This window comes from Ranitomeya variabilis, chromosome 6 (assembly GCF_051348905.1).
Source record: "Ranitomeya variabilis isolate aRanVar5 chromosome 6, aRanVar5.hap1, whole genome shotgun sequence".
NCBI classification, from domain to species: Eukaryota; Metazoa; Chordata; class Amphibia; order Anura; family Dendrobatidae; genus Ranitomeya; species Ranitomeya variabilis.
In genome coordinates this window covers 427056061-427070349 of record NC_135237.1, presented here as the reverse complement: position 1 = coordinate 427070349, position 14289 = coordinate 427056061, and the positions used below count along the sequence as shown (strand labels likewise).

Genomic DNA, 14289 nt, shown 5'->3' with positions numbered 1-14289 from the left:
CAATAGTAAAAACATCTAATGTTAAAAATAATTTAAAAAAATAAAAAATTATATACTCCCCTACGCCGCCTTTCCCGCTCCTTGTGATGCAACCAGCACGTTCCGTTGGCACGGATGGTCTGGCAGAAGGACCTGCCATGACGTCACGGTCATGTGACCACGACGTCATCACAGGCCCTGCGCGCCAGCAGGCTGGGACCGGAAGCTGCCGCCTGTACCTCGCACAGGCGACAGAACTACAAGTATGGTGAGTATGTTAGAACTACAAGGGGCCCTCGGATCGGAAGGCGAGTATGTTTATTTTTTATTTTTTAACCTGTGACATACGTGGCTGGGCAATATACTACGTGGCTCTGTGCTGTATACTACATCGCTGTGCAATATACTGCGTGGCTCTGTGCAATATACTACATCACTGGGCAATATACTACGTGCCTCTGTGCTGTATACTACGTCACTGGGCAATATACTACATGGTTCTGTGCAATATACTACGTCACTGGGCAATATACTGCGTGGCTCTGTGCAATATACTACATCACTGGGCAATATACTACATAGCTGGGCAATATACTACATAGCTGGGCAATATACTACATAGCTGGGCAATATACTACATAGCTGGGCAATATACTACATAGCTGGGCAATATACTACATAGCTGGGCAATATACTACATAGCTGGGCAATATACTACATGGCTCTGTGCAATATACTACGTGGCTCTGTGCAATATACTAAATCACTGGGCAATATACTACGTGCCTCTGTGCTGTATACTACGTCGCTGGGCAATATACTACGTCACTGGGCAATATACTACGTGGCTGGGCAATATACTACATAGCTGGGCAATATACTACATAGCTGGGCAATATACTACATGGCTGGGCAATATACTACGTGGCTGGGCAATATACTACGTGGCTCTGTGCTGAATACTACGTCACTGGGCAATATACTACGTGGCTCTGCTGTATACTACGTCACTGGGCAATATACTACGTGGCTGGGCAGTATACTACGTCACAGGGCAATATACTACGTGGACATGCATATTCTAGAATACCCGATGCGTTAGAATCGGGCCACCATCTAGTGTATGTATGTATGTATGTATGTATGTATGTATGTATGTATGTATGTATGTATGTATGTATGTATGTATGTATGTATACATACATACATATATACATACATATATACATACATATATACATACATATATACATACATACATATATACATACATATATACATACATATATACATACATATATACATACATACATAAAAAAAAATACCAATCAGCACTCCCAATGTGAACATGTGCACGCTGCAAACTGCAACACAGATAAAAAAATCACAGCAGCACATGTACATGAATCGGCCATGTGAAAACACAGACAAATATACATTTCTCAAAAATATTTTTTCATAAAAATTCTCAAAATTTTTTTTTCCATAAAACTTACAGTTAAATGGAGATTCTTAGCGCATAAATTGGCCAATTCATGTATGCCCATCAACCACGGCAAGGTGATCTCCCCCTGATGGGTCCTACTCTACTGTACATGCCACTCTTGGGCCACCAGCCTACAACTCTGGACAAAACATGTCACTCTGGGCTAAGCCTACAATTTATGGGCAGGTAGAGTTGATTACCGCCACCTGCAAGGTCAATGGGAGGAGTGCAAGATAAGTCTGGATGCTGCCACATCCATACAAACAGAGGGAAAAAAAAAAACCAATCAGCACTCCCAATGTGAACATGTGCACGCTGCAAACTGCAACACATAGATAAAAAAATCTCCTCCTCCCATTGACCTTGCAGGTGCAGGTGGCGGTAATCAACTCTACCTGCCCATAAATTGTAGGCTTAGCCCAGAGTGACATGTTTTGTCCAGAGTTGTAGGCTGGTGGCCCAAGAGTGGCATGTACAGTAGAGTAGGACCCATCAGGGGGAGATCACCTTGCCGTGGTTGATGGGCATACATGAATTGGCCAATGTATGCGCTAAGAATCTCCATTTAACTGTAAGTTTTATGAAAAAAAAAATTTTGAAAAAATTTTTATGAAAAAATATTTTAGAGAAATGTATATTTCTCTGTGTTTTCACATGGCCGATTCATGTACATGTGCTGCTGTATGTATGTATGTGTATATATATATATATATATATATATATATATATATATATATATATATATATATATATATATATATATATACACATATACACATACATACACACACTAGATTGTGGCCCGATTCTAACGCATCGGGTATTCTAGAATATGCATGTCCCCGTAGTATATGGACAATGATGATTCCAGAATTCGCGGCAGACTGTGCCCGTCGCTGATTGGTCGAGGCAACCTTTATGACATCATCGTCGCCATGGCAACCATTATGACATCTACGTCGATACTGTGCCCATCGCTGATTGGTCGAGGCGAATTCGTGGCAGACTGTGCCCGTCGCTGATTGATCGAGGCAACCTTTATGACATCATCGTCGCCATGGCAACCATTATGACATCTACGTCGATACTGTGCCCATCGCTGATTGGTCGAGGCGAATTCGTGGCAGACTGTGCCCGTCGCTGATTGGTCGAGGCAACCTTTATGACATCATCGTCGCCATGCTGTGCCCGTCGCTGATTGGTCGAGGCAACCTTTATGACATCATCGTCGCCATGCTGTGCCCATCGCTGATTGGTCGAGGCGAATTTGTGGCAGACTGTGCCCGTCGCTGATTGGTCGAGGCAACCTTTATGACATCATCGTCGCCATGCTGTGCCCGTCGCTGATTGGTCGAGGCAACCTTTATGACATCATCGTCGCCATGCTGTGCCCATCGCTGATTGGTCGAGGCGAATTTGTGGCAGACTGTGCCCGTCGCTGATTGGTCGAGGCAACCTTTATGACATCTACGTCGATACTGTGCCCATCGCTGATTGGTCGAGGTGAATTCGTGGCAGACTGTGCCCGTCGCTGATTGGTCGAGGCAACCTTTATGACATCATCGTCGCCATGCTGTGCCAGTCGCTGATTGGTCGAGGCCTGGCGGCCTCGACCAATCAGAGACATGAGATTTCCAGGACAGACAGACAGACAGACGGGAAAACCCTTAGACAATTATATATATATATATATATATATATATATATATATATATATATATATATATATATAGATAGATAGATAGATAGATAGATAGATAGATAGATAGATAGATAGATAGATAGAGAAAAATTGGAGCAGCATCCAAAACTACCTCAATAGTGTGCAAAGCTTTCCCAACCAGCAGTCCAAAGAAGCCTCCAGTTATAGTATCAAAAAAAGAAAAGCAGCACAAAAAAAAATGATAAAAAAGTTTCAAGCTTGAAAAAGGATTTTGTATCCGAAACGTTGCCACGCCGCTCAGGCAATAAAGTCCACTTTTTTATCATTTCTTTGTATATATACACATATATACATACACACATATATACATACACAAACACACACACATACATATAGTTCCAATCACCCCCCCTTTCAGCCCAATCAAAAGAAAATAATAATAAAAAAAAAAAAAATCAAACCTACACATATTTGGTATCGCTGCATTCGGAATTGCCCGATCAATTTAAAAAAAAAAAAAAAAAAAAAAAGATTAACCAGATCGCTAAACGGCGAAGCGAGGAAAAAAATCAAAACGCCAAAATTACGCTTTTTTGGTCGCCGCGACATCACATTAAAATGCAATAACGGGCGATCAAAAGAACACATCTGCGCAAACATGGTAGAATTAAAAAACGTCAGCTCTGCACGCAAAAAATAAGCCCTCACCCAACACCAGATCATGAAAAATGGAGACGCTACGGGTATCGGAAAATTGCGCTTTTTTTTTTTTTTTAGCAAACTTTGGAATTTTTTTTTACCACTTAGATAAAAGAGAACCTAGACATGTTTGGTGTCTATGAACTCGTGAACACCTAGAGAATCATAATGGCAGGTCAGTTTTAGCATTTAGGGATCCTAGCAAAAAAGCCAAACAAAAAACAAGTGTGGAATTGCACTTTTTTTTGCAATTTCATTGCACTTGGAATTTTTTTCCCCGTTTTCTGTTACACAACATGGTAAAACCAATGGTAATGTTCAAAAGTACAATTCGTCCTGCAAAAAATAAGCCCTCACATGGCCATATTGACTGGAAAGAAGGGGAGCAAAAAACGAAAAAAGCTCCGGGGGTTAAGCGGTTAATAGTCTGGAGTTCAAATTGTCCTAACAGTGAGTGAATGAATCTGTAATGCAGAGTATCTCAACACAACTGTTAAAAAATCCTGCTGTGGGTTGCTGGTATCTGTGCAAATGGTCCAGAATGGGGGGATACTTACTGTAGAGAACTTTCAGTGTAGATTGGGGAAAGCTGTCTATGGAACTTGAAAAATTATCAAATTAAAAAAGGTTCAAAGAACAAAAGTAAACCAGTGACCTTACATGTTAAGAAGAAGTCATCCTCCTTCCTCAGGGATGCCTGATTTTTTTCAAGTTCCATAGACAGCTTTCCAAGCTACAGTGAAAGTTCTCTACACGAAGTATCACCCTGTCCATTCACAGATACCAGCAACCCACAGAAGGACTGTGAGCGAGCGTGCCGAGATACTCTGCATTATGGAGTCATTCAATCACTGGTTGGACAATTGGAACTAGTGGGAAGCGGGATATTTAATAACCTGTATACTCCGTTTTATATTCAGGTGGGACCACAGCGTTCAGTGCCATTTTTTGTATCCCTAGTGGCATAGGTTTGGAGGATCCCTTGCAACTTATTACAGCACTAGACTTGCAGCGCTGGGGTCCTGGGTTCAAATCCCACCAAGGACAACATCTTCTAGGAGTTTGTATGTTCTCCCCGTGTTTGCATGGGTTTCCTCCAGTTTCCTCCCATACTCAAAAGACATACTGATAGGGAATTTAGATCATGACCCCAGTGGGGACAGTGCCGATAACGTTTAAAGTGCTGTGGAACTAATGGCGCTATATAAGTGAGGAAAATAAATAAATATACAAAATCCAGTCCTACCTTCACTAGCACTGATAATGATGTCCGGCTGAAAAACAATCCAGGAAGAAGAATCTGTTCCAGGGGTTAAGGAGGTGTTCAACATCATGTCCAGAAAAGCCTCCATAATGCCCTAGGCAGGCGTTTAACTGGAAATTCAGGGCTTTAATGCCAAATCGGATACAGGACCCAACATCTATGAGCCATATATCTATGAGCCATATATAATACTGGGGTCTTGTTATGTGGGGGCTTTTGGGTAACAAACTTTGTGCCCCTTATAGCTACTTCTCTGGCAGTAGCCATATTGCTTCTTCTCTGCCTAGTGTATTTTTTTACCATTTCTTTTCAAATCAACCAAATAACGGAGCCGTAAAAAGCAGTACAATATGGAATGTATTCATGCAGAAAGCAAGTCCGCAGGTGCAAAGCAATACCTGCCATGGTAAAAGGATACAGAGTTTACATTGTATGGGGGTCTGTCCCGGCACAGCGGACGGACCTGCAGGAAGATAAGGTATTAGTGCGGTCAGGGCTTAACAAGGACTTGGCTTGGATGTGGGACAAGTATCACAATGTAGCCACTTCCATATTTCCCTCGACTTTGGCACCCGACCTCTGTACCTGCTATGGGTATCTGGTAAGGGTGTATGGAACGAGCAGGAAGCACTGGCTGATGCAATATGACCGATCCATCAAACTCCCCCCGAAGGCGAATGTCAAAGATTACAGATGTCTGAAGAAGTGCAGAAAAGGCACAATTATCCTCAACATCTATCAACTCCATTACTAGGCTAATTACCTAATCCCAATTTACCTCTGTATCTTGGTGATGAACAACAACCAGATTATCAACAACGTTTAGAGCAAATTTTCCAGTTCTGTTCAGTTTCAAGATGTGCATCTTTTTACATGAACCTTCCCTAAGATAGAAAACATTTGTAAATAATAACATCAGGTGATAAAGGATAATCACGAAAAAAAAAATTCTGGCTATGCCCAAGGACAGACCCTGTACAAATGCCATTTTAACAGATCCAATTTAAAGGGGATCTGCAGTCATCCGATTTCACAATACAAATTGTAATGGATGATTAAATAGAGTCACTACTCATAATGAGGCTAATGTACTTACGGTACTTTGAAAATCCATACAACAACTGTTATATTATACTAGATGGCAGCCCGATTCTAAAGAATCGGGAGTCTAGAATCCATATATACTTTATTTATTCAAATGTAAGAATAATACAATTAATAAATAATAGTAAGAAAGAACAAAAAATGGCTGCACTCACCAGCTCTTGACAATTCTTGTTATTTAAGGTACAGTTACACAGGATCCATGAACATGCTTATGAGGAGAGGGATGAAAGACATCAGACAACAACTTTGCGTGTTGTGGCAAATGCCACAACAACGGTTCTTTGCTTAAGAACAATAATGTAAATAATAAATAATATGTATCAATAACTATGTATATTGGTATGTTCTTTCTTGGCACAAATTGCAGGAAGTAGTATTCTAGGCAATTATATATTAGATGGGCATTTCCTGAAGGAAATACATGGTGCTTGAACAGCGCTACCAGCTTTACAGCAGCACTTTTCACACACGGGACTGGGGGGCGCGCTTACTTTTGCACCCGGGGACCCTCGGCCTCCGATGTGGCGGTCGGGGCCCCTCGGCCTCCGATGTGGCGGTCGGGGCCCCTCGGCCTCCGATGTGGCGGTCGGGGCCCCTCGGCCTCCGATGTGGCGGTCGGGGCCCCTCGGCCTCCGATGTGGCGGTCGGGGCTCCTCGGCCTCCGCTTTGGTTGGCGGGGCCCCTCGGCCTCCGATTTGGTGTGTGCTCTGCCTGGGGCCCCCTGTGCTCTGCCTGGGGCCCCTGTGCTCTGCCTGGGGCCCCTGTGCTCTGCCTGGGGCCCCTGTGCTCTGCCTGGGGCCCCTGTGCTCTGCCTGGGGCCCCTGTGCTCTGCCTGGGGCCCCTGTGCTCTGCCTGGGGCCCCTGTGCTCTGCCTGGGGCCCCATATGCTCTGCCTGGGGCCCCATATGCTCTGCCTGGGGCCCCATATGCTCTGCCTGGGGCCCCTGTGCTCTGCCTGGGGCCCCTGTGCTCTGCCTGGGGCCCCTGTGCTCTGCCTGGGGCCCCATATGCTGCCTGGGGCCCCTGTACTCTGCCTGGGGCTCCATATGCTGCCTGGGGCCCCTGTGCTCTGCCTGGGGCCCCTGTGCTCTGCCTGGGACCACTGTGCTCTGCCTGGGACCACTGTGCTCTGCCTGGGACCACTGTGCTCTGCCTAGGACCACTGTGCTCTGCCTGGGGCCCCATATGCTGCCTGGGGCCCCATATGCTGCCTGGGTGTAGGACACTGGTGACGTCACTTATCTCCGGACATTAGCTCCGGACATTAGCTCCGGACAAAGCCACGGAAGTTGGCACAAATTGCAGGAAGTAGTATTCTAGGCAATTATATATTAGATAAATCAAAAAATAGACGGGAAGCTATATGCCATAAAATTACACAACATTTTTTATTGATACAACATTAAAAAATTAAAAGTAAAATCAGTTAGTATGAGGATAATAATATGCAAAAAACAGCCAAAAAAGGTACACAAATTAGAGGTGAATCATCACCTTTAAGGATGGAGCCATTACTAGACTAAGTGAAGATTAGGTATTTATAAATTTGTGGAGCAATGAAGCTTCCCCCCAAATTTTTTTTTTGTTTTTGTTTTTATTATCATACATAGTAAGGCAGTCAAAACATAACAAGCCCCATTACAGTGCTTGTAACATCCTTATATAAATTCCATTGTCAATCTATATAACAGTTACTGCCTCCACATGATTCAGCCACAAAAAAAATATGAAAAAGTTTTCAATTAGTGCCTAATTGTGACATATGCAGCAAAAAAATCCATAAGAAGAAGGGGGCATGATAGTAAGGAACAGGGATAGGAAACCTTGGGAATGGAAATAAAGATAAATAAGTACTGTACCTTTAAAGGGAACCTGTCACCACGTTTTTGGAAGATGGGATAAAAATAGCGTTAAATAGGGGCAGAGGTGGGCGTTACATTAGTGTGTGTGTTATGCGTTTATTACCCACCTAAGTTGCCGAAATAACTTTGCAAAGTCTCCGTTTTCGCCTGTCAATCAGGCTGGTCAGGTCGCATGGGCGTTGTCTTCCCCCAGATTTGGCGTAGTTTTCCGTTGGTGGCGTAGTGGTGTGCGCATGCCCAAAGTCCGGAATCCTCTTCCAGGGGATTTAAAATAGCGCGGTGTTCGTTATTGCATTGGTGATCGGTGGGCGCGGCCATCTTCCTTTGGCCGCGCGTGCGCAGAAGCGGCGCTCTGCTGGCCGCGGCTTCAGGAAAATGGCCGCCGCGATATCCATCTGCGCACGCGCGGCATCCCGCGGCCATTTTCCTGAAGCCGCGGCCAGCAGAGCGCCGCTTCTGCGCACGCGCGGCCAAAGGAAGATGGCCGCGCCCACCGATCACCAATGCAATAACGAACACCGCGCTATTTTAAATCCCCTGGAAGAGGATTCCGGACTTTGGGCATGCGCACACCACTACGCCACCAACGGAAAACTACGCCAAATCTGGGTGAAGACACCACGCCCATGTGACCTGACCAGCCTGATTGACAGGCGAAAACGGAGACTTTGCAAAGTTATTTCGGCAACTTAGGTGGGTAATAAACGCATAACACACACACTAATGTAACGCCCACCTCTGCCCCTATTTAACGCTATTTTTATCCCATCTTCCAAAAACGTGGTGACAGGTTCCCTTTAAATTACTGTGGCACCCCTGACGCACGTTTCGCGTTTAAGCTTTTTCCAAGGGAGCGTGTGTGTCATGTTGTATCAATAAAAAAAGGTTTGCATAATTTTATGACATATAGCTTCCCGTCTATTTTTTTTATTTATGTAATGTTTGGAAGAGCCATGGAACTAGGCATGGTATATACTCTTTGAAGTTTGTTATTATATTATGTAGAGCATTATGTCAGTGCTGGACTAATCCATATTGAAATATCAGATAATGATTGAAAAAAGGATATTACAGCCATTTCTTAATTGATCCTCAAAGTAAGTAGACCAGCTTTAAGAAGATCAAGTCTATTTAATTATATATAGTTGGTATTGTGAAATCTGGTGACAAGATCATCTTTAATACTGTTCTCAGTGTTATTGAATAGTATTTTATAATCTACAGTTGTGTGAAAAAGTGTTCCCCCCTCCCTGATATCCTATTCTTTTGCATGTTTGTCACACAAATGCTTCAGATCAGCAAACAAATTAAATATTAGAGAAAGATAACACAAGTAAACACAAAATGCCGTTTTTTTAAATTAAGATCTTTATTAAGGAAAAAGAAATCCAAACCTACAAGGCCCTCTGTGAAAAAGTGATTACCCCCACCCCCCCTTAAAACAAAAATTAAATTAATTGTGGTTTATCACATCTTTGGGAAGCAGAGTTCAAATTCCCTAGCTATACCTGTTCTCAATGAAGAAATCACTTAAATAGGACCTGCCTGACAAAGTGAAGTAGACGAAAAGGTCTCCTCAAAAGCTACACATCATGCCAAGATCCAAAGAGATTCCGGAACAAATGAGAAACAAAGGAATTGAGATCTCTCAGTCTGGAAAAGGTTATAAAGCCATTTCTCTCGCTTTAGGACTGCAGTGAACCATAGCGAGAGCCATTCTCCACATATGGCCAAAAAATGGAACAGTGGTGAACCTTCCCAGAAGTGGCCGACCGACCAAAATTACCCTAAGCGAGCAGCGATGACTCATCCAAAAGGTCACAAAAGATCCCACAACAACATCGAAAAGAAAGGCAGGCCTCACTTGCCTCAGTTAAGGTCAGTGTTCATGACATAAGAGACTAGGCAAAAATGGTCTGCATGGCAGTATTCCAAGATAAAAACCCCCACTGCTGAGCAATAAGAACATAAAGGCTTGTCTCAGTTTTGACAGAAAACATTTTGATGATCCTCAAAAATTTTGTGAGAATACTCTGTGGACTGACAATACAAAAGTTGAACTTTTTGAAGGTGTATGTCCCATTACATCTGGCATAGAAGTAAAAAAATCATTTCAGGAAAAGAATATCATACCAACAGTAAAATATGGTGGCGGTAGCGTGATGGTTTGGGGCTGTTTTGCCGCTTCAGGGCCTGAAAAACTTGCTGTGGTAAATGAAACCATGAATTCTGGGGTCTACAAAAAAATCCTGAAGGAGAATGCCCACCCATCTGTTCAAGCTGAAATGCACTTGGGTTATGCAGCAGGATAATGATCCCTAACACAAGGAAGTCCACCTCTGAATAGCTTAAGAAAAACAAAATTAAGACTTTGGAGTGGCCTAGTCAAAGTCCTGACCTTAATCCGGTTGATATGCTGTAGCATGATCTTAAAAAGTCAGTTCATGCTCAGAAACCCTTTAATGTGGCTGAATTACAATTCTGCAAAGATGGGTAGGCCGAAATTCCTCCAAAGCATTGTATTATTGCCAGTTATTACAAACGCTTGATAGCAGTTCTTGCTGTCAAGGGTGGCCGAACTATTTATTTTGTTTAGGCGGCATCCACTTTCTCACACAGGGCCCTGTAGGTTTGGATTTTTTTCCCCTTAATTATAGAGACTTTCAATTAAAAACTGCATTTCATGTTTACTTGCGTTATCTGTGTCTAATATTTCATTTTTTTGGGTGATCTGAAACATTTAAGTGTGATAAACATGGAAAAGAAAAGGAAGTCAGGATAGATTAGGAAATTCACACAACTGTATATGTAACGTACATATAAAGTTTTGCAACTTCATAAAGGCATTAAAGGGAACCTGGCAGCCAGATTGTACTGAGTAACATACACAAACACACACACACACGTCAGGTCAGCGCCGTTATACTGAATAAAATGCTACCTTGGTTGATGATTTCCGTCTTTAGGTTCTTTAATCTTTCTTTTTAGTTTGTAGTTAATGATATGCTCATGTCTCAAGGCGGGTGTGCATGTGGTGCTCCGATTAGCTATTCATAATGCAGACTGCTGACAGGTCAGAGATCCCTCAGTGACCCGCCCCCTAGTTTACATAGTGAATATGAGAGAAAGAAGACAGAAAGACAGAGAGAGATTTATATTTGTTAAACACACACACCGTACATACTCGTGTGTAACCCGAGATTTTCAGCATATTTTTCGGTGCTGAAAATGCCCCCTCAGCTTATATACAAGAGTCACGATCCCAGAAAGCAGGCGGGGGAGGGGGAACAGCAGCAGGAACTGGCGGATGTGACATCATACTCACCCTCCGTCGCTGCATCTCCGTTGTCCGGCAGCTCTCCTCTGCTCAGTGGTCATGTGATACCGCTCATTAAGGCAATGAATATGTACACATCGCCACTCCATAGGCGTGGAGCGCATATTCATTGCCTTAATGAGCGGTACCACGTGACCGCTGAGCAGAGGAAAGGAGAGGAGAGCTGCCGGCGTCGGACAACGGAGATGCGGGGACGTGCAGGACTTTGCGAGAGGGTGAGGATGACGGGGGAAACCGCGGAGCCATGCATAGAAAGGGGAGGATGCCCAGCCATGCATAGAAGGAAGAGGACGGGGAGGACGCTGAGCCATGCATAGAAGGGGTGGGTTGACTGGGGAGGATGCCCAGCCATGCATACAACTAGGAGACCGGGGGAGCCACACATAGCATAGCAGGGCAGGCATGAGGGGACAATGATACCTGGTTTATACTCAAGTCAATAAGCTTACCCAGTTTTCTGTGGCAAAATTAGATGCCCCGGCTTATACCCGAGTATATACGGTATCGGTAATATATACACACACACACACACAAACATATATACACCGTATATACGCTGACCCGGATATAAGCCGAGACCCCTAATTTTCCACAACAAACTGGGAAAACTTATTGACTTGAGTATAAGCCTAGGGTGGGAAATGCAGCAGCTACTGGTAAATTTTAAAAATAAAATAAAAGTAAAATTGATTGAGACATCAGTAGGTTAAGTGTTAAAATGTGCCACATACAGTGCTTCATACAGTTCTTTATGGCCCCATAAGATGCTCCACATAAAAATGTGCCACATATAATGCTCCATACAGTTCTTTATGGCCCCATAAGATGCTCCATATAACAATGTGCGCACACTAATACGTGATCACGCCCTCTGACCTGAACAGTAACTGCAGAGGACGCGGAAGACGGGGTGGCGGTGAAACGAGGAAACGTGAATATGAGATACTCACCTGCTCCCGGCGCGGTCCCCAGCAGCTTCTCCCGGACAGATGGTCTCCGAGAGCCGGCAGCTTCTTCCTCTGTTCAGCGGTCACTGGTACCGCTCATTACAGTAATGAATATGCGGCTCCACCCCTATGGGAGTGGAGTCCATATTCATTACTTTAATGAGCGGTACAATGTGACCGCTGAACAGAGGAATAGCTGCGGGCGCCAGAGACCATCTGTCCGGGAGAAGCTGCCAGGGACCGCACCGGGAGCAGGTGAGTATGTGACAGTCGTCGCTCCCCCCTCACCCGCCGACCATGACTCGAGTATAAGCCGAGAGGGGCACTTTCAGCCCCAAAAATGGGCTGAAAATCTCGGCTTATACTCAAGTATACACGATAGAGATATGATAGATAGACACACACACACAGTACAAACCAAAAAGTTTAGACACACCTTCTCTGATTTTTCTGTATTTTCATGACTGAAAATTGTACATTCACACTGAAGGCATCAAAACTATGAATTAACACATGTGGAATTATATACTTAACAAAAAAGTGAGAAACAACTGAAATTATGTCTTATATTCTAGGTTCTTCAAAGTAGCCACCTTTTGCTTTGATGACTGCTTTGCACACTCTTGGCATTCTCTTGATGAGCTTCAAGAGGCAGTCACTGGGAATGGTTTTCACTTCACAGGTGTGCCCTGTCAGGTTTAATAAGTGGGATTTCTTGCCTTATAAATGGGGTTGGGACCATCAGTTGTGTTGTGCAGAAGTCTGGTGGATACACAGCTAATAGTCCTACTGAATAGACTGTTAGAATTTGTATTATGGCAAGAAAAAAGCAGCTAAGTAAAGAAAAACGATTGGCCATAATTACTTTAAGAAAAGAAGGTCAGTCAGTCTGAAAAATTGGGAAAACTTTGAAAGTGTAGTGGCAAAAACCATCAAGCGCTACAAAGAAAATGGCTCACATGAGGACCGCCCCAGGAAAGGAAGACCAAGAGTCACCTCTGCTTCTGAGGATAAGTTTATCCAAGTCACCAGCCTCAGAAATCGCAGGTTAACAGCAGCTCAGATTAGAGACCAGGTCAATGCCACACAGAGTTCTAGCAGCAGACACATCACTACAACTGTTAAGAGGAGACTTTGTGCAGCAGGCCTTCATGGTAAAATAGCTGCTAGGAAACCACTGCTAAGGACAGGCAACAAGCAGAAGAGACTTGTTTGAGCTAAAGAACACAAGGAATGGACATTAGACCAGTGGAAAGCTGTGCTTTGGTCTGATGATGAGTCCAAATTTGAGATCTTTGGTTCCAACCACCGTGTCTTTGTGTGACGCAGAAAAGGTGAACGGATGGACTCTACATGCCTGGTTCCCACGTGAAGCATTGAAGAGGAGGTGTGATGGTGTGGGGGTGCTTTGCTGGTGACGCTGTTGGGGATTTATTCAAAATTGAAGGCATACTGAACCAGCATGACTACCACAGCATCTTGCAGCGGCATGCTATTCCATCCGGTTTGCGTTTAGTTGGACCATCATTTATTTTTCAACAGGACAATGACCCCAAACACACCTCCAGGCTGTGTAAGGGCTATTTGACCAAGAAGGAGAGTGATGGGTGCTGCGCCAGATGACCTGGCCTCCACAGTCACCAGACCAGAACCCAATCGAGATGGTTTGGGTGAGCTGGACCGCAGAGTGAAGGCAAAAGGGCCAAGTGCTAAGCATCTCTGGGAACTCCTTCAAGATTGTTGGAACACCATTCCCGGTGACTACCTCTTGAAGCTCATCAAGAGAATGCCAAGAGTGTGCAAAGCAGTCATCAAAGCAAAAAGTGGCTACTTTGAAGAACCTAGAATATAAAGACCTAACAAAAAAGTGTGAAACAACTGAAATTAAGTATATAATCCCACATGTGTTCATTCATAGTGTTGATGCCTTCAGTGCAAATGTACA

General features: G+C 43.8%; 1 protein-coding gene across 1 annotated transcript in view; it reads right to left on the bottom strand.

Moving 5' to 3' along the window:
* RMC1 (regulator of MON1-CCZ1) overlaps positions 1-14289 on the bottom strand; it is a 71632-nt gene that overhangs the window by 29560 nt on the left and 27783 nt on the right. The window contains exons 9-12 of the mRNA XM_077270360.1: positions 5870-5975; positions 5677-5788; positions 5510-5554; positions 5074-5127 (exon numbers count right to left, since the gene is read on the bottom strand). Coding sequence (XP_077126475.1) covers positions 5074-5127; positions 5510-5554; positions 5677-5788; positions 5870-5975 — 317 coding nt within the window. The remainder of the gene's footprint in view (positions 1-5073; positions 5128-5509; positions 5555-5676; positions 5789-5869; positions 5976-14289) is intronic.